The following is a 21489-nucleotide window of genomic DNA, read 5'->3' as shown; positions in this document are numbered from 1 at the left end:
CCGCCCACAAAATGGCGGCGGGGTGCCCAAAATGGCGCCGGCCCGGCGGGGATGAGGAGAGGAGGAGGAGGAGGCAGCGCATGGGGGGAAGGCTCCGCGCTGTGTGCGGCGTTTCTGAGGAGCCGGGAGAGCTGCGGGGCCGCCTCGGGGGTGCTGCTTCTCCTCAGGCACCGCGGCAGGCGAGCGGTGCCCAGATTTGGCGTCATAGCGGCGCGCCCAGCAGAGCGGCAGGACCGGGGCAGCGGAGCTTCTCAGCGCCTCGCCTCAGCTCGGTGCCGGGCCATGGCGAGCGGGATGGCCCCGCTGCCGCCCGTCTGTCCCTGTCCGTCTGTCCCGCGGCCAGCCGCCGTGCAGAGCCGTCAGCGCTAGCCCCAGGGGCTGGGGAGAGCCCGGGCCGCCCGTCCTTCTCGGTGTTTTTTAGCTAATCTATAAATTTTTAACTAATCTATATATCTTAGCTAATTATATATATTTTTATATATCCTCTCGTTAAAATCTTTGGCCTGGAGTATTTTTTTTTTCCCCTACCCTTTTCGTATATCTGCATTGAATGAACTAATAAAGATGGATAAGAAATCGTTTGAGACCGTGCTGGATGAAATTAGAAAGGTAACTTTTCGTTTTGCATGCCAGATTAACCATTTCATCTAAAATATGATGAACACACCACGTTCATTTGTGTTTTTTAATAATCACTCGAGGCTCCAATAAAGGTTAAATTGCACTTCAGTTTGAAAAACTATAATTCTGTGTTATTGGTATATCCTAGTCATTGTATATCAAATATAATAGCATATGGCTGTTGTGATGTGCTTGCTCTGTTTGAGATACTTTTATTCTCTGAGAAAACTGACGTGATGTTAATTCAGTGCTGAAAGCGTGGACCAGATGCACTTGAAAAAATGCTTGTCTGAAATAAACATTGGAATAATTTATCATGACTTTTTCTCTCTCAAGGTAGAGCAGGATGAAAAGTCAAACTAACCGAATAGTTCTTAAGTGAGGGGAGGGCATTTGCTTAGTTCATCTGGAAAAGTGGGCTTATAATGTGAGTTATTTTTTGTATGTATTTTGGAGATGAAACACATAAGAGTGCTGATGACCAAGATGCATTTTGCCATCTCCCCCTGCTCAGGAGCATGTGCATGCCTTCCTCCAGGTTGTGGAGGCCTGGATTTTGGTCCCCTTCATGGGTTCTGTTTGCACATCACCTGTTAAAAATGCCCTGAGCAAAATATTTGCTTGATGTGGGAAGCAGAGACACAAACAAAGCCTCGTTAGGCATTGGAATGGGCTGCCCAGGGAAGTGGTGGAGTCACCATCTCTGGAGGTCTTTAAAAGACGTTTAGATGTAGAGCTTAGGGATATGGTTTAGTGGAAGACTTAGTGTTAGGTCAGAGGTTGGACTAGGTGATCTTGGAGGTCTCTTCCAACCTAGGTGGTTCTGTGATTCTGTGAAACCCAGGCTTCCCGTTATCTGACAGATGCTCTCACTTCTTTCTGCACAGAGGCTTGCTTTTAACAGAGAAACTAGAGATCAGTGTTTAGGGCAGTTCCCCAACTGCTGGAAGTGGACAAGGAGGTAGAAAAAAATGTCTGGACCCTTCAGGAACTGAGAGACAAATAAAAGGATGGTTCCTGCCTTGTGTGGGAAGTGCAAACCTGCGGTGAGGCGTTTTGCTGTAGCTGAAACATTAAAGCAGGGGTGATGTATGTCACTAGTGTGCTGGTAAAGCTGTGGTGGTGAGGAAAGGAAGGGCTTGTCCTGGGAGTTTGTTATCATGAGCTGTTTTGGGGGGGGGGGGTTTGCCTGCAGACACTGGGGTGCTACAGAAAACAGGTTTGGTCCAGCCAGTGCTCGGGGCCACAGTGACTGTGGTGGGAGTAGTGTCCTTTTGGGGTGCACCAAGGTACAAACCACCCCTGCACAGAGCCCCAGTGATGGTCTTCCTTAGCACCACAGCACTTGCTTTTTGTGTAGGGCCTCAAACACCCCTTAATAAAACAGATGGGTTTAGGGGTATGTATATGTATGCTGTGTAACCATCTAAAAAAGACAGATTAAGAGGTTTCAGGGTGTGGACTTCCATCCTAGTCTAAGATATTTTATGGAAAATTTGGGGAAAAAATCAAGGAGCAACTTGCATGTGAAGTACTTTTTCTGAGAATCGGTGGTGGGAATGAGTAATGTTTCAAACATCATGTCTGCATTGCAGCCCTTCAGAATACGCTCTGTGATTACTAAATGCTTCAGACAAAAGGGGTTTTGACATGTGATTGCAGGCAATTATATTTCCTGTATGCTCTCTGCCTGTATTCCTGTAAACCAAATTTACAGTTCATCTAAGGATCAGCACTGCACTGTTAAGACTAGCTGTGCTGTATCAATGTGACATCTGTATCTTTGTTAGTAGCTCTTTGTTTAAACTTAGTCTAGCTCTGGAGTAGAACCTTATTTATTAACTGGCTCACAAGTAATTAGTGTGGGTACATTTCATTTTCACCCCACAATTAGCAGGAAAGAATTATTCAAATGTCTTAATGTGTAGCTTAGTGCCATCTTTCCCCATACATATTTAGGATTATTAACAAAATATCCTTTTCGGAGCACTGCTTTCTGTTTTTGCTATTTTTGTTATGTTATTCTGTTGTTGATTTAAGGACTGACATTTCTTTTTGTAAAGAAACTGTTACATGACATGTTATTTTCTTTTTTTTCCCTTTATATGGGAAGAGAAGGATGGGAGAGAATTAAAAATGATGATGTAGAAGTGGCTGTGAATCCCCTGTGGCTTCAGTGTTTCTGGTAGTCTTGGTCTCTTAATGAGGTAGAGGGGTTTGCCTCAATCAGTGTGCAAGTGTGTTTCTGCACAGCTGTGCTCCTACAGACAGATTGCAGCAATGGAAACCTTCATTTCTGTCTGTGTGGAGGAGCAAGGGGCAAAAATCAGAAAGAGTAGGGGGGCGGTTTTAGGGCTATGCTATGCAGTTGGGGAAAGGAGAAATGGGGGTGGATGAAGCTGAAGATGACCAGGATATTTAGCGTAAGAGCTAGAGATAGATGGGGGGCTTGGAAACCGGAGAAGAAGGTGTCCTGTCTTCCCGTGCTGCATGAGTACCAGTGAGCGGAGCACAAGGAGAGGGAGGCAACCCCAGCTGCTGGCCTGCGTGATTGTCAACAAAACTGTCTTACCACCAGGTCAGAAGTGGAGGCCAGTACTGCATTAAGCTGCCTTGCTTCCTTCGTTTTAATGGTTGCATGTTCAATTTTGAACTGTGGTAAGGTAATGATAAGACAACATCACATTTCTGGCATACTTAATTCTGTCCATCCAGTCTTGTTACCCAGTCTCTACATAAATTCACTGCAGTAAGACACTCTGCTAATTATGTTATAGGAACATACAAGGGGATTGAGTGAATAATGAACTGTATTTAGCATAATGTTGATGTAAACCATAGTGGCAAAAGGAAGAATGCATATGATGTTCTTTCAGTTCAGTTTTAAACTAAAAAAACAATGTGAAATGAATTAAACCCAAACGAGTATTTTTTAAAACAGAAAAATTAAATGGTGTCTCTGCTTTTCATTGTTCCTTTAATTCACTGAGGAATATAGTGTCACTTAGAAATACTGCAGTTAATTGATGCAAAGGTCATTTTGTAAGGTTGGGTATGTTTTTTAGATTAATAGTTTGATCTAACAGATGATTGTGCTATAATTTTAATTTTGAGGGGCTACTGATGTGTTTTGTCTTTTTTTGTTTCCCCCCCTCTATCTTCTAGGCTGTATTGACTGAGTACAAATTAAAAGCTATTGAATATGTTCATGGATACTTCTCTAGTGAACAGGTAAAAGTCAACACTGTCATGGATTTAATGGGAGCTGTTGGTTTTGTGTGTTTAGTGGTACAGAAAGACTGCATCTTCGGTCATACTGAGGCTGATCATACTCACTTTTTTATTTATTAACTAGGGAGATATATTTTCTAATTATTATATCAACATTAATCTGCTAAAAGTAATACTAAGTTATTTTATGTTAGCAAAACCATTGCATTTTAGCTCCTCTTGTGTGAGGAAAATTGGGGCAATTAATCATGGAATTTGGGATTATTTTGCATGTATCTTCTAAACTGGTGTATTACAATAAGTACCCAGCTGTTATTTTGGTTCTATCTGTTTTTTATTGTTGTTGTTGTTGTTTGTTTGCTTGCTTGATTCTTTGCTTTCTATCCACGTTTAGTAAATATGTTGTTTGACATAGTGCATGTTAATAAGCTTTTACAAAAGGCTTTTCTTTTTTTTTTATTCTCATACTGTGGCAATTGTAGATATATAGAAATACATAAAGAGGAATAAGTATCTATTTTAAATACTTCCATATCATCTCAAGACATAGGATGATTATTTAGGAGACTACTTGGACATAAAAAGAACATTAGATATTGATGGGCACTGAGGTAGTCAAATATCACAGATAGGTTTGTGTTTTTAGCTGTATACCACTGTATTCCAAGAATGGAAAGATGATGTTGATGCTATCTATTAGCATCACTTTTGAATATACATAAAAGATTAATTGATGGCTTTTCTGTTGCAGGTTGTTGAATTACTGAGATACTTTTCTTGGGCTGAACCACAGCTCAAGGCAATAAAGGCTTTACAACATGTAAGTTCTAGTGGAATCATTTTGTGGACCATGTTTGCTCTTTTAATCTCATTTTAAATTTATGATGTGTGCTTTTGCAACTGATAGGTCTACCCTTTAATCTTCAGTGTTTCCTTTTTTTTTTTTTTTTTTTTTTTTTAAATGAAATCTCATACATTTAACCAGGGTATTTTTTTCTCACTAAAGTATCTTTGACTTTCCTGTGTAACACAAGAATAATGTAGCCCTCTAACTAGTGTTAACCTTCCTAATATCTCTGCTTTTGACAAATGCTTTGTAGGGTTCCTTGTACAGGATTTAGCACATATAATCTCCTTCACAGAAATTAAATAAATATTTGTTTGCTGAAATACATGATACAAAGCTGTTACTGAGTGTCATTTTTATTTTAAAGTAATTGTAGTGCATTGTTTTATATCCACTTTTTTTTTTCTTGCTTGCTTGTCAGAAAATAGTGGCAGTGCCCGCGTCAAAAATGGTTAATATTCTCAACTGCTTCACATTCAGTAAAGATAAACTTATCGCCCTTGAAATCTTAGCTTCGTAAGTACCTCTCATGCTGTATTTCCTTATGATGTATTTATTGTATTTTGCTAACGTTTGAGTATGTAAAACTTAATATACTTCTAGAATGAAGAACTGTGGCCAGTTAAGGGAAAGCACATATCCATTATTGATAGGGCTGTAAAAGAAAAAATAGAAGCAGACATGGTGCAGAATTCCATCTGAGTCTTGTGCACGCCTCTTCTGTTTGCTAGAAAAGTGTTGCTTTGCAGTGGTCTTTAAATATTTTTGAAAATGAAGAGGGCATTAAGCCTATTTCTGCTCACTGAAATGTAAAAGGCTTGAGACCAGAGCGCTCTGAGCATTTACCCTTTTGCATTTGCAAGTCCTCTAAGTATTACATATATAAAAATGAGTTAAGTAAATACTACTTTTAAATTGACACGTTTTGTTTACTGATTTAATGTCTGTAAAAGATGTATAGATTTTCTAAATGTATGATTGTATAGAAAGTGTTTTTTTTTTTTTCCAACTATGCATAGCAGCCTCAAAAAATTTACCTCTTACACATGTTTATATTGGAACTTTTCTGTTTGGTTTCTGGTGGTGGTAGTGCGTTTTGTTTTTTTTTTGTTTTTTTTTTTTTGCATTTTGTATGTCTGCCTTGCATATGAATGCTGTGCTGGTTTAAACATTTGGAGGGATACAGATTTGTGATATAGATACCCATAGATTGAGGATATAGGCATGACCTTATTTTTGGAGTTGAGCTGTGAGAATCTGTATGAATGCTCCTAGTCTCTTCAGACGAAAGCAAAACAGGGCATCCTAAAGGATGGCATAATAAACTAACCTGTCCTGCTTCTTGAAATAGAATTGGAGCTCATAGGCTCTTCTGTTGTTACACTTCAGCTGGTGTGATCGATCACATTTTAATACCATCTATAAGGTATTTTTCTTGGCTTTCTTCAACATTCTGCTGATTCTGTTTATTCTAATATTTTTCTCCTTTGATAATTTGTCCTTTAAGCAGCTGTTTTATGTTTCCAGTAGCTTGGTGGGAGTGTGATATTTGACAGCAGTAAAGGTGCTGTGGTCAGGGTTTTGAAAAAGGCAGGTGGAATCAGACATTAGGCTTCCTGTACATGCAGATTTTGTTGTTCTTCTTGGAGTGTCTAGTGTTATTTTTGGGAGAGGAACAAGAAGAAAGGAAGGGTAGTTTTTGGAGGTATCTGAGGACTTTCACAAGCTCTGCAGAATGTGGATAGAATTGCCATCTTTTTCACTGTGGAATAAATACGATGAAAATTTGTTTGCCTACCAGTGTAGTAAGAAACAGTGATGAACTCATTAGCTGGTGGTTTTCTGCTGTGCTGGGAATTGTATGCTAGTAGTAATTAAATTTTTCTGACAAAATGCTGTGATGCAAAATCCATTTTGTCAGCATAGCTATTTTTACCATGAAGTCCAGCCATTGTTGTCCATTGTTCCACATTCATCAGCAATTTTGATACCATGTTTCACTTAGAGGTACAAAGTCCATACTTAAGCCTGAGTTTTTTGCTTTAATAATAATAGTAACATTATGACCTGAACTAATTATGCTTTTTAATGTATTGTTGGATACTGGCTTTTCAGTAGTACATTATTTGTGATAAGCATATGGAATGGTAGTAATCATTTGTCATCGTTTTTATTTGTAGCAACATTGTTGATGCTCAGAATTACCGCCTTATTGAAGATCTGTTCAGAATTAATATGTCAGAGAAGAAAAGGTGCAGAAGAATTCTTGAGCAGGTAGTCCAGATACTCTAGTTTCCTTGATTCTGTCAAATATGGTATTGTTTGCATCCTTATGGTCATTGCGGGGTGAAGACTTCCCATGAGGACTGCTGGGAACAACTGGTGGAAAGCAGGCTAAAAGAAGAAGCTGCAAAATACGTGCTTAAAAAAAAGGGAAGTTTTTGTCAGACATCAGAATAATATGGAAAATAGGTTCAGAGACAATCAATACTTAAGAAAACAGTCTGAGTTTGTTTTAGAGAAGACCAAGTGTTCAACCCTAAGTTCAGTACAAGCAGAGGTGGGGTGAGTAGAGTTACTCAAAGCAAAGCGGACTTTGGCAGAACCTCACAAGGACTATTTGGTAAGATCTGACAGATAGAGGCAAAGCTTTGAGTTGTTCCCTGTAGGTTGATTTATGCAGTCTAAATGTCATGAAATATTAATATATTTCTTTAAAGCATTGAACTTGATAGCAAATAATGACCTTTCTTGATTGTTTTGCAGGCTTCAAAAACAGGTTGTAAGGCTCCCCATGCTATGATATCATCGTGTGGCATGATTCCTGGCAACCCTTATCCCAAGGGCAAACCAAGCCGTATAAATGGAATTTTTCCAGTAAGCACAATCTTATGCCTTTGCTTTTCACAGCATTCTTGATTTAGGATTCATTATAGTATAACCAAACTAGGATTTGTGTAGATGTAAGGAGGAGTGGAATTGAAAGCAATGTTTTTTATTATAGTACCCCATAACACTTTCACAGTGTATTTGCATTATTTTTACTAGTGCATTTTTCCTGTGCTGCTTTGTATAAAGATTACTGCATAAATAAGGTGCTGTTCTTATAAAGAAAAACATTGTAAATAAACTATAGGAATATATGGCAGAATCAGAAGAGATATAAGGAGCCTTCCTGGTAGGTAAGTAAGATGGCCTAATACGGTCACTACATTACTACTGATAATCTTAGTGTAGTTCTTGAACAGCCAAATTGAATATTTCCTGTGAACATTTCAAGAAATGGAAATGTAAGTTATCATGTACAGAGGTCAAAACTCAGAATTCTAATTATGTCAGAAACGTGGACTTGTTTACCATGCATCTCTTTAGAGGAAAAGCCCAATGTTACACGCCAAGCTGTTGGAATGCTCTCACTTCACATTTAACAAGCATAGAACACAGTTTATTTTTTCTAAGAGACATTATTAAGTGTCACTTTCAGAATATTCAAAAACTCAATTTGGTTTAGAAATAAGGCAAATATATCAGAAGTTCTATAGCAAGATTTATTTCTAAATTAATACCTAATAGATGATTTTCTCTTGTTTCAGGGAACTCCTATCAAAAAGGACACAGAAGAGTGTACTAATGAAGGAAAGGGAATAGCAGCCCGTATACTTGGACCATCCAAACCAGTATGTGTAACAAATGAATGAATTAATGAAACTTTTAAGAAAAAAAAAATCTGACTGCGGATTTAATAAGGCTTTTATCTTCAATACTGTTAATGTTTCAAGAAGAGCAGCAATTTAAACAAAGCTGGGCTTTTATAATAAAGATAATATGACCTAAAATTTTTGTATTTAACTTTAAAAGAATCAAACTCTATATTATTTCTTCAGAGAATATGATTCTCTAGTGGATACAGCATGCATGCATTCAAAGGCAGAATTTAAGCTACAGTAGCAGAAGAGAAAACTAAAAGCAATTTTAGTAGTCTGTCATGAGCTACTAGAAGCTTTAGGCACAAATATATACAATTTTATGTTACAGTCTCTGGGGTTTTGCTACATGAACATAAAAATGCATCTTGGAAGTGTGAATTATGGCAGTGCTTTAGGGGAAGGTTCTTTTTTCTGATCTATATTTCAGAGTTTTTAAGCATGTAGGACAAACTTTCAAAGAAGCTAATGCTATTTGGAAGTATTGTTCTAATGTTTTATTTACACTTTTATTATGAAATATTTCCCACTGATCTGTATTATTTTAAAGGCAACATTCATTAGTTTTAGATCTGCTTTATCTTTAAAATGGGAAATCGTTCCAAGACTGCAGAGTGTGAAGACTACAGGAAGGAGTTTCCTTTCCCACCTGTGCTCAGTTTTACATTAAAATCTAAAGTGATGTTTGTTTCATTCTCTTTAGAAATAATGAAATATTTGCTGTCATTGTGGATATTGCAAAGGAATTTGATATCATAAATATATTTACTGTGAAGAACAGCTGCCTGTAATAGTATCTAATGTTAGGTTTCTGTGAAACAACAGGTAATGCATTCATTATTGCTTCTTCTGTTTGTTTTTTGTTTGTGTAGGCTCCATCAACCTACAATCCACACAAGCCTGTTCCATACCCCATCCCACCATGTCGGCCACATGCAACTATTGCACCAAGTAAGGCTTCTATATGTTTTAGGTTGATACTATTGTTTCATACATTTGCCTTTTAAGTAATTCAGTGTCAGTTTTCTGACCATTTCTGAAATTGGTTTGTGCTCCCTAAGCATGCTCTGGGTACTGGTTTCTACCTCTCTGTCAAGAATACAGAGTTGACAAAAAGAGGAATATATATTTAATTATTTTTTGAACATCAACATCATAAGACAGAATACCAATCCTGTTTGATGCCAGAGTAATTCATTTATGGGAGGCATGTGTGTTGGACAAGACTAGGGCTGTGTCTTTGTTTTAATGTTTGACCGAGGTTTGAATTTTGGCTTGGCAAGTCTGTTGACTTGTTGCTGTCGTGCCAAACTTAGGATATGGTCATGCACAGCACTGAGTTGGGTGGAAAGATGTAGCAACTTTCTGTAATTTGTTTCTGGGTTAGCTTCAGGAAAAGCACTTCGCTGCCTGTCACAATGGAATACAGTTTCCTAAAAGAAAATTTTAGGCATGTAGATTTCAGTCTCAGAAGGGACATAGCAGTTACCCTTGCTACTTTACATTTTGCCTGACTGTTCCTATCCTTGTGCCTCAGGCAAGATAGAGCCTTTCTTTGTAAGTTCCTCTCTATGTTCTGCTGCATCAGTTGTTTAATTCAAGACATTAGTGGTGGTAGCAAGGCACTTGGTAGCACTTGTCTCAGCTACAACTGGACTCAATCTGCCGAAGTGCTCTTCCTAGCAAATGACACAAATAAGTGACACAGACTTTGCTTGCAGTACTATAAAACTGATATTTCTTTGGAATAGGAGGTTGGAGTACTTATATTGGCAGGTAGAAGTCTTTTTGTGCAGCAGCTGAAAACTTCTCCTGATCTTGACATACTGTACTACAAAGTGAAGAGTGCTCTGGTTTGCAAGCTTGCTTTTCACTGGTGTTAGGAATTTCAGGGAGTTTTTAAGGCATTTGATGAGAAAGTGTGATAGACCATTTGGCAAGGATATTGAAAAGTGAGTCATCTAATCAACTTAATGTCTACTAATCTCTTTATATCAGTCCAGAAAAATGGGCAGTACTAGCAGCTAAAGTCTGATGACTTGTGCCCTAGAAATGGCTTGCTCTCCAAAAAGTGTACTGTAAACTTGCAGACCAGTTCAAATTTATATTAAATAAATCCTATGCAAAATCAGTTAGGGCACAACATTTGGCCTGTGACTGGACATAAATACTAGTACATTTTAGTATATAGAATAGTTTTTTATGGTTTCAGAGCCTTACTAAACTGCAGCATGGTTTTAGAAAGCCCTTGTGACAAGGGAACTGACGGCTAATGATACATACCTGTATATAAAATTGTTTTTAATGAGATTGCAGTTACTGACCTGAAATTATTGAATCTCATTCAAGCAATGGGTAGAAAAGTTGGAATGATGTTTTATTTTCTGCCTCTTACATGTTATGGTATAATATCTGCTTCCTCCATGACACAGTGATTATTAGTTACTTCTCTGATTTTGGATCATGAGTTGTCCTGCAAGAAATCATAACATTAAGAAGAACTTCTATGAAACTGTGAAATCAGAAAGGGTTTTTTTATGTTAAATTACCACACTTGGAGTATTTTTCAAGTGGTGCCTTTTCCAATGAAGCATGAGTTTTTTTTTACTCTTGAAGCATGAGGTTTTTTTTACTCTTAAAATAGTCATTCAGGACCATTGTGAATTGTATTTATATTACTGTGAGTTAAATTCTTATACTCTTCATCAGAACTGTATGATATAGCTATCAAACAGCAGTTCAAGTTGCTCCAAAGAATAAGGAGGGGAAGAAAGTTTTTTTTGACATGTTAAGTACAATAAGCATTTTATATAAAAATCATCTGCTATCCCATTTTGATTTCTTCACATTTAAATAAATATTGAAGAGTGGTTGATTAAGAATTTTATTTGTACAGAGATGTGACATCATTCTCTGAATTTTCTCACTAGTGATGGGAGGGCTGAGCATGATCATTGGTATGTTTGGCTCTTTTGTTTGTAAAGGCTTTAATATTAAAAGAAGAGCTGCAACAGCCTTTAAGTTAGGAATAGAAAAAGAACAAATGATGCTGCAGATACTCTGATTCTTTACTCCCCTTTAAGTTTTTCAGGCTACATGGAAGTGAAAGCAATTGAAACCTGTCTTTTTCAGGCTCTTTCAAGGTGCAAAATTTTAATTTCTACTTCTGCTTGGTTCTGTTGTAAAAAATGATGAGAGAACTGCCCTTAGTAAAATTTGGATCACAGTGCATGTCACTCAGGCAGACATTGGCAGCAGCCTGGATGATTAACAACTGGCTTTTTGGTGAAGTAATGTCTTATAATCTTGAAAATGTTCTTTCCAAGGGAAGACATTTCCTAGGTCATTCTTATGCGTGTTCTTCTGGCAATTAAGGTGTATGTTGCATTTCTTCTTTTAGGTGCTTACAACAATGCTGGCTTAGTTCCAATGGCTAATGTCATAGCTCCAGGCTTACCAGCTCCTCCACCATATACTGCTAATCAAGTGGTAGCAGGTAAAGCATGCATAGTTTTAAAAATGTTCATGATATTTTCTCCTCCTTCCTTGTTCTGACTGGATCATTCACTGCTTGAGTTCCATTTGCTTTTAAATAATTAGCTGTTGTTCTCTGTTTAGAAAATGAGGACCTTTCCAGCCAGGCAAAACCTTCCCAAAATCAAGGTAAATTGCAAATCTGCAGGGGGCTTATTGTGTTGTTTGTAACTCCACTAATTATTCTGAAAATGTAAATAACTTATTTGTTTAGTAGGATTTCCATAACAATCTATGTATTTAATTGCTGTTGCAAGAAAATCTCTTGAAAACTGATAAAAATTCGTTTCAGGCATTTTACACTTAAAAGTATTAAAAAGTTAAAATCTGGCCTTTTGTGTTAGCTCATTAAGTTCTATATTCTTAAGTATCTATATATCTATGTAAGAAATGCAAAAAAATAAATCAAGATATGCTTTGCAACGTAGTGCACTGAAACACTTCGTTAGTATTTTTTACAGTTGTTAAAAACCTCAGACATCTATTTGAAAATCTATACACTTTTTAATTTCATATATTAGTTGCAATGGAAGACTAGGAATACAGAAGAGAGATTCTTTGTTCTTTGTTTGTTGAAATCCATATGTAGAATGTCTTAACTGTTAAATCCAAGTATGTCTCCTGCAATTTTGTCTTACACTTTAAATTCCAATTCTTTTTTCAGAAGAGAATTGTGCGTTTTTTTGGTCTGTATTTATGTGGTACTTAGTGTACTGGAGATTGGGGATTGAGGTGATATAATACAAATAATAATAATAAATTGGAAGTTGAGCTACTTATAGAAAGTGTTTGATAAAAACTTTGTTAACTTTGACAAATATAAACTAAGAATCTGCTATGTTGAGTCAGACATATTAGCAAATACTCAAAGTAGATAGCATGACCATGATAAGTTTAGCTCCTGTAAATATTTCCAGAGGGAAAAAAAAAGTTACATTTTGTCTTTTCTCCTATGCCCAAGGATGGTTCTACAGGAAGGCTGCTATTTCAAAGAATCACTTTATTCATATATACCTTTTAAGTGTACATGAATTTACAAGGTAGTTTATAGAAGTAAATCAGTACAGTATAAGAAGTAAAAGCATCTCTTAGGAAAAGAAATTCAGTAACAGTTCTATTCCTGCTGTGTTTCTTTGGTGATTATCTTTGCTGACTGGATTACAAACTGTGATCATTAGGAGAATATTCAACTTGGAAACTTGAAGGAACAGACAGAATCCAGATCAGAGCAATCTAGGTCTAGGTTTTTGGAAAAGACTATATACAAGGAAGTGGTTTGTTTGCAAGCTTACTCATTTTAGAGTTTCAAGATACATAATAAAATAGAATATAAAATAAAAATAAAATACATAACAAAATAACAAAATTTGTTGTATTAACTTAGGTCCAGGATTTTAAATATTCAATTTTTAGTTTTGTGCATGCATAGAACTTATATGGGAGAGAAATCTAGCCTATTTTAAACTTAGGGGTGTTGAGTTTGGCTGGTTGTATCGATGATCTGCTTGCAGACCATTGGCAAGCTAGACCATTTTAAAAGTAAATAAAATATGAGGGTTATTTGAGATTAATCAACACGTTTATATTCCACAAGGATCTAGATGTGGAGATATCAGGTTCTTGATGTGCCAGTGTTCATAAAGGCATTTTTTTCTGCCAAACCTCCACAGCCCTGTTAGCCGTGTGCCTCCCTGTTTTCCTTCAGCTTGACTGATGTCTCTTTTACTTGCTTTGTAGGGTTGATTTAAGTCCATACTCCTAGTGTCAGGTGCTTGCCTCAATTATAGACGCCTGGCTTCAGACTTCCAGAAATACTTGTTGATAAGGTCAAGTGCCAATGTTAGTTTAATACTGTAGTATTAAACACAGTGAAGAGAATGACCTGGTTTGAAAGAAAGAAAAATACCAGCACCTGAAATCAGCTTTCTTCAGATGTTGACTAAACTTCTCTGAAATCATGATACATTGAATTAAGTGGTTCTGAAGGAAATTGTGACCTTCAGTGAGAGTGAATGCAGAGGAGCCCAGGTGATCTGACGCCAGTGGAATGTTAGATGTGGTTTGGGTAACGCTAGATTTTAGGAATCAGAGGGAGGGTGTTTACCTGTATCACTTAACTGTTCTTATGGAGTATACGTGAATATCTCAACTGTCTTGCATGAGATTATGAAGAGGTGGTGAATGTCACAAAGTGCTCTAAAGAGAAGTGGTAGCATACGTCATGTACAGCTTGTGTGATGTGTTTGTACATACCGTTTCGTTTCCAGTGTGGATTTTTTTATATATAGATGTTATATGTTAGCTATTGCCTGTGTATCATAATTTGAAATGCTGTATAAAATGTGTTTTGTGTTGATTTCAAACATTTCTGACAGTTTCAAGTATTCTTACCAGTTTTGTTTCTTTGCAGCTTTTTCTGCACAAGCGAATCAGCTCTTTACTCCTCATGGTTCTAATCCTTCAACACCTGCTGCTACTCCAGTCCCTACCCCATCACCTGTCAAGGCAATAAGCCATCCATTAGCACCTGCAACTCCACTCATCTCTGGGATGAACATGTCTACCCCTGTCCTTCCTGTTTTCCCAGGACAGGTCTCCTCTTCCATCCATACATCTCAGCCATCCACTCCAACCCCGACTGTCATCAAATCCCTGTCATTGCCTGGTGTTCCTGTCACCTCTGTTCACAGTGCTACCTCTACACCCATCCCTGCAGTTTTCTCTGGGCTGGCTTCTATACCCACTGCTACACCAGCTCCACAAGGTTCTTCCACACCATGTGCCACGCCTGCACCTAATGAAGCTTTTGCATCTGCTACTGCACCATTTGCTGGCCTCCCTTTCTCTGCAACCTCTTCAGTTGCTTCAGCTAACAATCCCACTCCATTGTCATCAGTTTTTGCTGGTCTCCCTTTGTCCTTGCCACCCAATGTCCAAGGGATTTCTAGTCCTGTTCCCTCTACAGTTGCTAATTCTCCTGCCACCACTATTCCTGGTTCACTTAGCCTGCCTAACCCAATTTTGTCTGTCTTAAAAGGATTTCTGACATCAAATGACACTTCATTAATCAATTCATCTGCTTTACCTTCTGCTATGACGAGTGAGCTTGCCTCTCTTTCTGCTCTAGCTAATCAAAGCTCTGACCCTCCCACTTCCTCTGTCAACAAATGTTATACTCCATCAGCCACCCCCACCCCACAGCGTTCCTCCACACCCGGGCTGGCCATTTTTCCAGGTCTTCCATCCCCATCTGTGACCAATTCTAGTTCCACTCCTCCAACATTGCCTGCACAGTCACCTTTGACCACTTCACCATCGATTATGCCAGTCAACTGTGGCTCATCAGCCTCCCTCTTGCATGGCACGAGCCCTACTAATCCTGACCAGCAGCTCTCATCAGCCCCAGCTACCACAAGTATTCCACAGGTTCTAGTCAAAACAGAACCCATGAGTCCTACCCTCTCAGCCTTCAAAGGTCCTTCTCACTCAGCTGGCCCTTCTCATGGCACTATAGGACTGTCAGCGCTTGGGCGTGTGTACACCTCAGCAGCTTCAGTGCCAGTCAGTTTACCCAGTTCCCTGAATCCAGCGCTGTCAGGTCTCTCCTCCTTGAGTGCTCCTCTAAACAACTCCAGTTCTCTGGCTTCCATTTCCCTCGCCCCCCATGGCTCCACTGCTCCCATTGCCCCCGTATTTAATGGACTTCCTCCTTTCACGTCTCTAACCAGTAACTTTGCTTTTACTGGTAATCCAGCACTTACACCACCCGTCACTCTCCCAGGGTCTTTGTTAGCTACTCCGTCTACAACTGCTTCAGCTGTGTCTGCCCCTCATGTGAGCTCCACAGCTGCCGTACTCTCAGGACTCGCCGCCTCAGCAACAGTCTCCGCTCCACCCTTTTCGCTTAACTTGTCCAGTGCTGTCCCTTCCCTTTTTTCTGTTGCCCAGGGACCTCTGGGATCATCAAACCCATCCTTCCCTGGTTTTCCTGTCTCTAACACACCCTCTGTCACTCCTGCTCTCCCTTCTTTCCCTGGCCTCCAGGCATCTTCTGCAGTAGCAGCAGTTGCACCGTTGCCGGCAGCTGCCACAGCCCCATCTCCGGCTCCGGTCCTGCCAGGGTTTGCCTCGGCCTTTAGCTCAAACTTCAACTCTGCACTTGTTGCACAGGCTGGGTATGTTTTGTTTCTGAAGGAGGTCAGAACCATTTCTTTTTCTCTTGAGCAAAACTGTGGTTTTACTTTATGCAGAGACATTATTTTCAGTCACAGTTAGTAATTACAGTTAAATTGTAAACTTAGTTCACCAGTACATTGCCAGCTGTCTTTAGAAACTAATAAAGTAGCTACTAAATAGGTTGCTCTTGGTCATTCTGGTTACCACAGTCTAACCCAGCGAGGTGCTGAGTAGTCTTGTGTCCCAGATGAGGATACTTGGCACCTCCTAGGCCTTTATGTGAATGGATTCCACGTTGGCATCCATTGACGTGTCCAGGTAATGGCAGACGATGTTCCTAGATGTTCCCATATTTTAAGGAAGTACTTAGCAGAGTTTTGTGTATGTTCTTTGTGTATGAATAGTAGGCCCAGACAAGATACAAAAATTTCTGAGTTCCCTTCTTAGGCACATTGTGTTCCAGATGGTCTTGGTTTGTGTGTGCATGAATAATTTGTAGGCGGGTAAAGAGTGGGCTTCTGTTTGGAAATTCTGGCCTTTATGTGGTTTAGAAATTAATATAGGCATAAACTTATACAGAGAGAAAGATAGGATAAAATGTCATGCAGATATTCCTAGTAACAGCCACATCTTGATTTCTTTCAGTTTGACTTCTGGACTACAGACACCGGGAAATGCAGTTTTTCCTGGTCTTTTATCTCTCCCTGGTATCCCTGGCTTTCCCCAAAGTGCCACACAATCTTCCTTACAGGAATTGCAGCATAGTGCGGCTGCACAGTCGGCACTACTACAGGTAATGTGCCTATTTGTTGATACTATTTTCCTTCCAGTAATTGTTTGAACGTGTATTTCAGTGTCAACTTCTTGGGATTAGTTTAAATACGTAAATGATTTAAAACCTCTAACCTGTCTGAGAACCAGTTACAAGGATGATGAAAAAGAATGACTCAGATAAATGTTTTTACTGAAGGTCTGGGGGGACCAATCAATATACAGTGCTTTTGGAGGTTATAAATGTAATTAAACTCTTTCAGAAAAACAACAACAACAACAACAAAAAAAACTTTGTGAAATGAGGTGTGAAAGAAAAAAAAAAGAAAAGGCAAGAGAGTAAAAATTTTATATAGATTTATGTTAAATCTAGTGAGCTGACCATGTAGGTGCAAAATCTGAGCTCAGTTCCAGTCTGACATTTTAATACTTTGGAAAACCACTTTGTCTTTACTTATGCACCTCTCTACATCCACAGTCAGATTTTATTGAATTTGTGTTTGCTGTTGTAGTGCCTTTGTCCTGACAGTTACCACAAATATAGTCCCCATAATATAAGCTTGAGGTGGCTGTAGGTAATATGTAGTTTCATCATCTCTCTTGTCCATGAAACAACTCATTGCAGTCAGCAGCCTACAGAGGTTAATTGAAGCTATCATCATTTGTATTAGATAATGTAGACATTTAATTTATCTGTTGTTTAAAAAGGCTTCTGTACAGAATAAGGATTCTGGAAGAATTTTTGTCCTTCTATACAAAATACTAGAACAGACAGTTAAGTGCCTCAAATTGATGATTTCTCTGTTCTGTGGCACATGAATTTTTGAGATGGAGCACGTGTCTAATACTGTTCAATATGCAGAATACTGTCAGATACCTCTTGAATATCAGAGGAAATAGATCAAAAGAAGCAAATGACTTAATCTCAGCCATGTTGCTTTTCCAGCTCCAGAAATTATTCTGTGTAGATCTATGTATGCAGATTGCATTGAGGAAATGTTTTTCTTGTTTACAAGTTAAAATCATTGAAGTGAACACTTGAGCAATGTAGATAAAGAAGGCTCAGAGTCAGTGAAATACTACAGCTTCTAATTAAGCTATGCCTTCCAGATCAGCTGCGGCTTCCTACACGGAAAAACAAATGCCAATAATGCTTCTTCATATTTCCTCTTAATCCAACTGCTTTTCTCACTCTGGTATTTCAGAGCAATAATTGCACTGCAGTTTAACACATGCATATAGCTGCATTGCTCATCTTCACTCTTTGCATATTTCAGATTAAACTTTAAGTATTTTTTGTTTTGGCTTGAGTATGACCGGTATTGTGCCTGAAATTTTGCTTGATTTAGTTTTTTGTTTGTTTTTATCTGTGCTGTTTCCTAACTTCTTCTCTTCCTTGAAGGCACACTCTGCTTCTGCTCTGGAGAACTATACAGCTCAGCCTGAAGGTTTTGCTAACTATCCATCAACACCAGGAACACCATTTTCACTGCAGACAAGTCTGCCCCAGAGTGGATGGCAATAAATATCAGACATTTTTAAAGACTGCAGTGGTTGCTTGACAGAGCCTGATCCTATTCACTTTGAAGGCTGACTCCACTTTAGTGGGAGCACTCTGCTTGAGTGGGATTGTGGTCTGAATTGGGGAAAGAGGGGGAAACGTGAGGATAAAATGATTCCAGGCAACTGCGTCAGATGTCAAACCTAATTTGTGATTGCATTTAACTGATTCAGGGTCTGATCCTGTGAATTGCTGAGCATCCCTGACTCTACTTGTATCTTAGAAATTGAATGTTTGGCTTCTTACAGGATCAAGAACGTTCAAACAGGCATGTGTAAATAGAGCAATTGGCTTTCAAACTGAATGGGGAGAACAAGTATACATAATAGCGTGTATAAGCACCTATTCTTCTGTTACGTTTTGTATGGTATATGTGGTTAATATAGAATGAGATCTAGACTGAAATTAGATACTTAAAGCTGTAGATGATCTTTAGTCTAGCTGCACGCCTCTCGTGCGTGCATAGATCAAGATCAGTGTATGGTTCTTCAGATCTTTTATTTGTATGTGTGAGGATCTCCTGTTAGCATCAGTAGTATGTTAAGGGGAGACTAGATCAGAGGGGCTTGGGGGTATTCTTATGCTTTGAGATATTGTCATGGGCTTGCTGCTGAATTGAGTACTCTGTCAGAATCTGAGCAGGAGATCTAGGAGATGGTGCTGTATTGTATTTGGATAGAAGTGGATTACGTTTTACTGGAGTATGGTTTAGCTAGCTGGAAATATGTCTTTCCAAAGTCCATAAAAAGCCTTTTAATTTGCATCTAAAATAATGTTCCGTAACATTTTCCCTACCCCCACACCTCTCTGTGAATGAAATAATTGTACTGCGGATAGGCTGCCTATCCGGCACTTTTGACTGCAGACTTTTGTGAATGTTTACAGACATGTGTCAAGTTCTTTTCTCCCTTATATTCACAAACCCACTGGTTCTCTCTTAGCTTTTTGGCTATAAACCACAACCTGATGGTGCTTATGAGTTATCCTGTGAATGTAAGTGGGAGCAGAATTTGGACCATGGGTTTTTTAGTATTTTTCCTTGGAAAATGTACATGATTTTAAAGGCATAGAGCTAAATTAACTGTATTGGTTAGGAAGGGTAATGATGCAGTATATAGAAAAGTCTTGCTTTGTTAGTGAAATTCAGTTGTGCACTCTTTTAATAATGCTAGTACCTGTGGCAATGTGTAACACATCATTGAATATCATTGAATATCATCTATGTAAGGTAAACTCCTGATCATGTTTTAGAGATAACAGAGATGAATGATATTCAATCTTGTGGTTAAATTAAAACGTAGAAGATACTATAATGTAGAAAAGCTCTGCACCTAGAGTTTTACTTTTTTAAAGATGAATTCTGCTGGGAGATGTTGCTAATGTATTTTCTTTCAAGATGTGAACAAACTTTTTTAGAACATTAATGGAAATTCCTGTACTGGTTTTTAACACAATTTTTTAAAATAAAAAGTTTACAGTCATGGCAAAAAGGCTTTGCTGACCATTTACCTATTTGCTTAAAAAATAGATGAATAAATTTGTTTTTGCTAAGACACTTCCTCATGTTTGATATTACTTATGCTGGTTTTTATGATGGAGAATTAGATACTGAATTATAAAATAGGTTTCCTAAAGAGTGGTAACAGAGATACCCCATGAAGTGTTTAGATAGAAAACTTAATAGTGTCCTACATACTTTGTCAGCAATTGAGGTAGTCTTGCATTTTTATAATCAAAATAACATATTACTTTAAACTTAGAAATATGTTGCTTTTTCACAATTTTTTTATTTCATGAAAGCTGTTGCTTTCTAATGATTCTCCACTTCGAACTGCTTTTAAAGTTAGTGCCTTACCTCTTGATTCAAGAAATCTGCAGAAAAAAATTCAACCATCTTTCAGTACTCTGGTCTTCATTCCTTTTACAGGCTGTTCTTTGTAGATTTGTAGATCAATTGGAGAAGGAGAAAATAATAATATTAGTGTTTATTTTGTAACTTTACCAAGGTGCTGAGTTTGATCACTGATTTGAGTCCTAGTTTCCTGACCAAGCAATCAAAAAAAACTTTAACTCACTTTACCTTGTTCTCTAAAACAAGTACCAAACATCAGCTATTATGCCCTGCTTTATCAAATGTAAGCACTTTGTATGTCTGTTTCTGAAAACATATATTGAATGGTCATGGGTTGTGTGTTTGTGGTGGATTTTTTCTGTCTGAACCCTAGACATCTCAAAGATATGTAGGAGATGGTGAGATCTTGTTTCTCCAAATGCAGTCAGGTGAGAAGTAGTTACTATCCACTGTATTAAATGTTATCCCGAAACAATGTACTTCATAAGTGGTGCCTACCTGCTGGGAAATGTCCTTTACCAAGAAAAGAGAATTTCATGCACAGCTGGTGTCATGATAGAGAGAAGCTTGTCATCAATGTCAGGCAAGTGAATAAATTGGTTAAGAAGCATTAAACTATCGACAGTGTTTTCTCTAGAATGGGCTCTCTGAATCTTACTGAACCATGTTGAACAGGATATTGTAAATTGAACTGTCAAGTGGTTAGGATTAAGGTAAGTTTCAGTTTTTTAAAAGTCTTTCCTGATGTAAAATTGTCTTTTATTAATTTTTTCTCCTCAGGAATAAAGTCAGTGTTCTGCACTGCAGCTTGAAGCAAGCTCCTGTGACCCAACCTTGGAATTTCTGAAGGGGATGATTTGTTTTGAGTTCTTTCATGCTTACTTGAGCCCCATTTTAAAAAGCCAGGGAAAAGCCTGCTCCTGAGGCAAACCGTGCCAGATCTTACACTGAGATTATGTTGGGAAAGGACTGTTGCTGTGTGACTTAAGTCTGGACTAATTGTGATTTGATTGTTTGGTTGCTTCTTACTGCTGTATTTCAGCCATGCTGAGAGACTACAAAGGTGTAGTGAAACATTCTTTGAAATAAAACCTTCATTCAGAACATGAGAACATATTGGGACTATGTTTGCAACTACAGGTTTTGCTATTTGTTACAGGTACTTTAATTGCAGCTTAAGAAACTTATGATA

The 21489-nt window shown here is 38.2% G+C and overlaps 1 protein-coding gene across 1 annotated transcript; it reads left to right on the top strand.

The window, feature by feature from the left end:
- The first annotated feature begins 214 nt into the window (after positions 1-214).
- Positions 215-21285, top strand: PROSER1 (proline and serine rich 1). The gene is made up of 13 exons (XM_084306074.1): positions 215-609; positions 3787-3852; positions 4604-4672; positions 5121-5215; positions 6880-6973; positions 7466-7576; positions 8293-8376; positions 9276-9354; positions 11804-11899; positions 12022-12066; positions 14348-16112; positions 16759-16906; positions 18287-21285. The coding sequence occupies exons 1-13, from the start codon at positions 565-567 to the stop codon at positions 18407-18409; spliced, it is 2820 nt and encodes a 939-aa protein (XP_084162200.1). The 5' UTR covers positions 215-564; the 3' UTR covers positions 18410-21285.
- The last annotated feature ends 204 nt before the right edge of the window (positions 21286-21489 follow it).

The sequence above is a fragment of the Netta rufina genome, assembly GCF_964035555.1.
Source record: "Netta rufina genome assembly, chromosome: 1".
NCBI classification, from domain to species: Eukaryota; Metazoa; Chordata; class Aves; order Anseriformes; family Anatidae; genus Netta; species Netta rufina.
The sequence above is the reverse complement of the archived record's forward strand: the minus strand, read 5'-3'. Positions and strand labels throughout refer to the sequence as shown.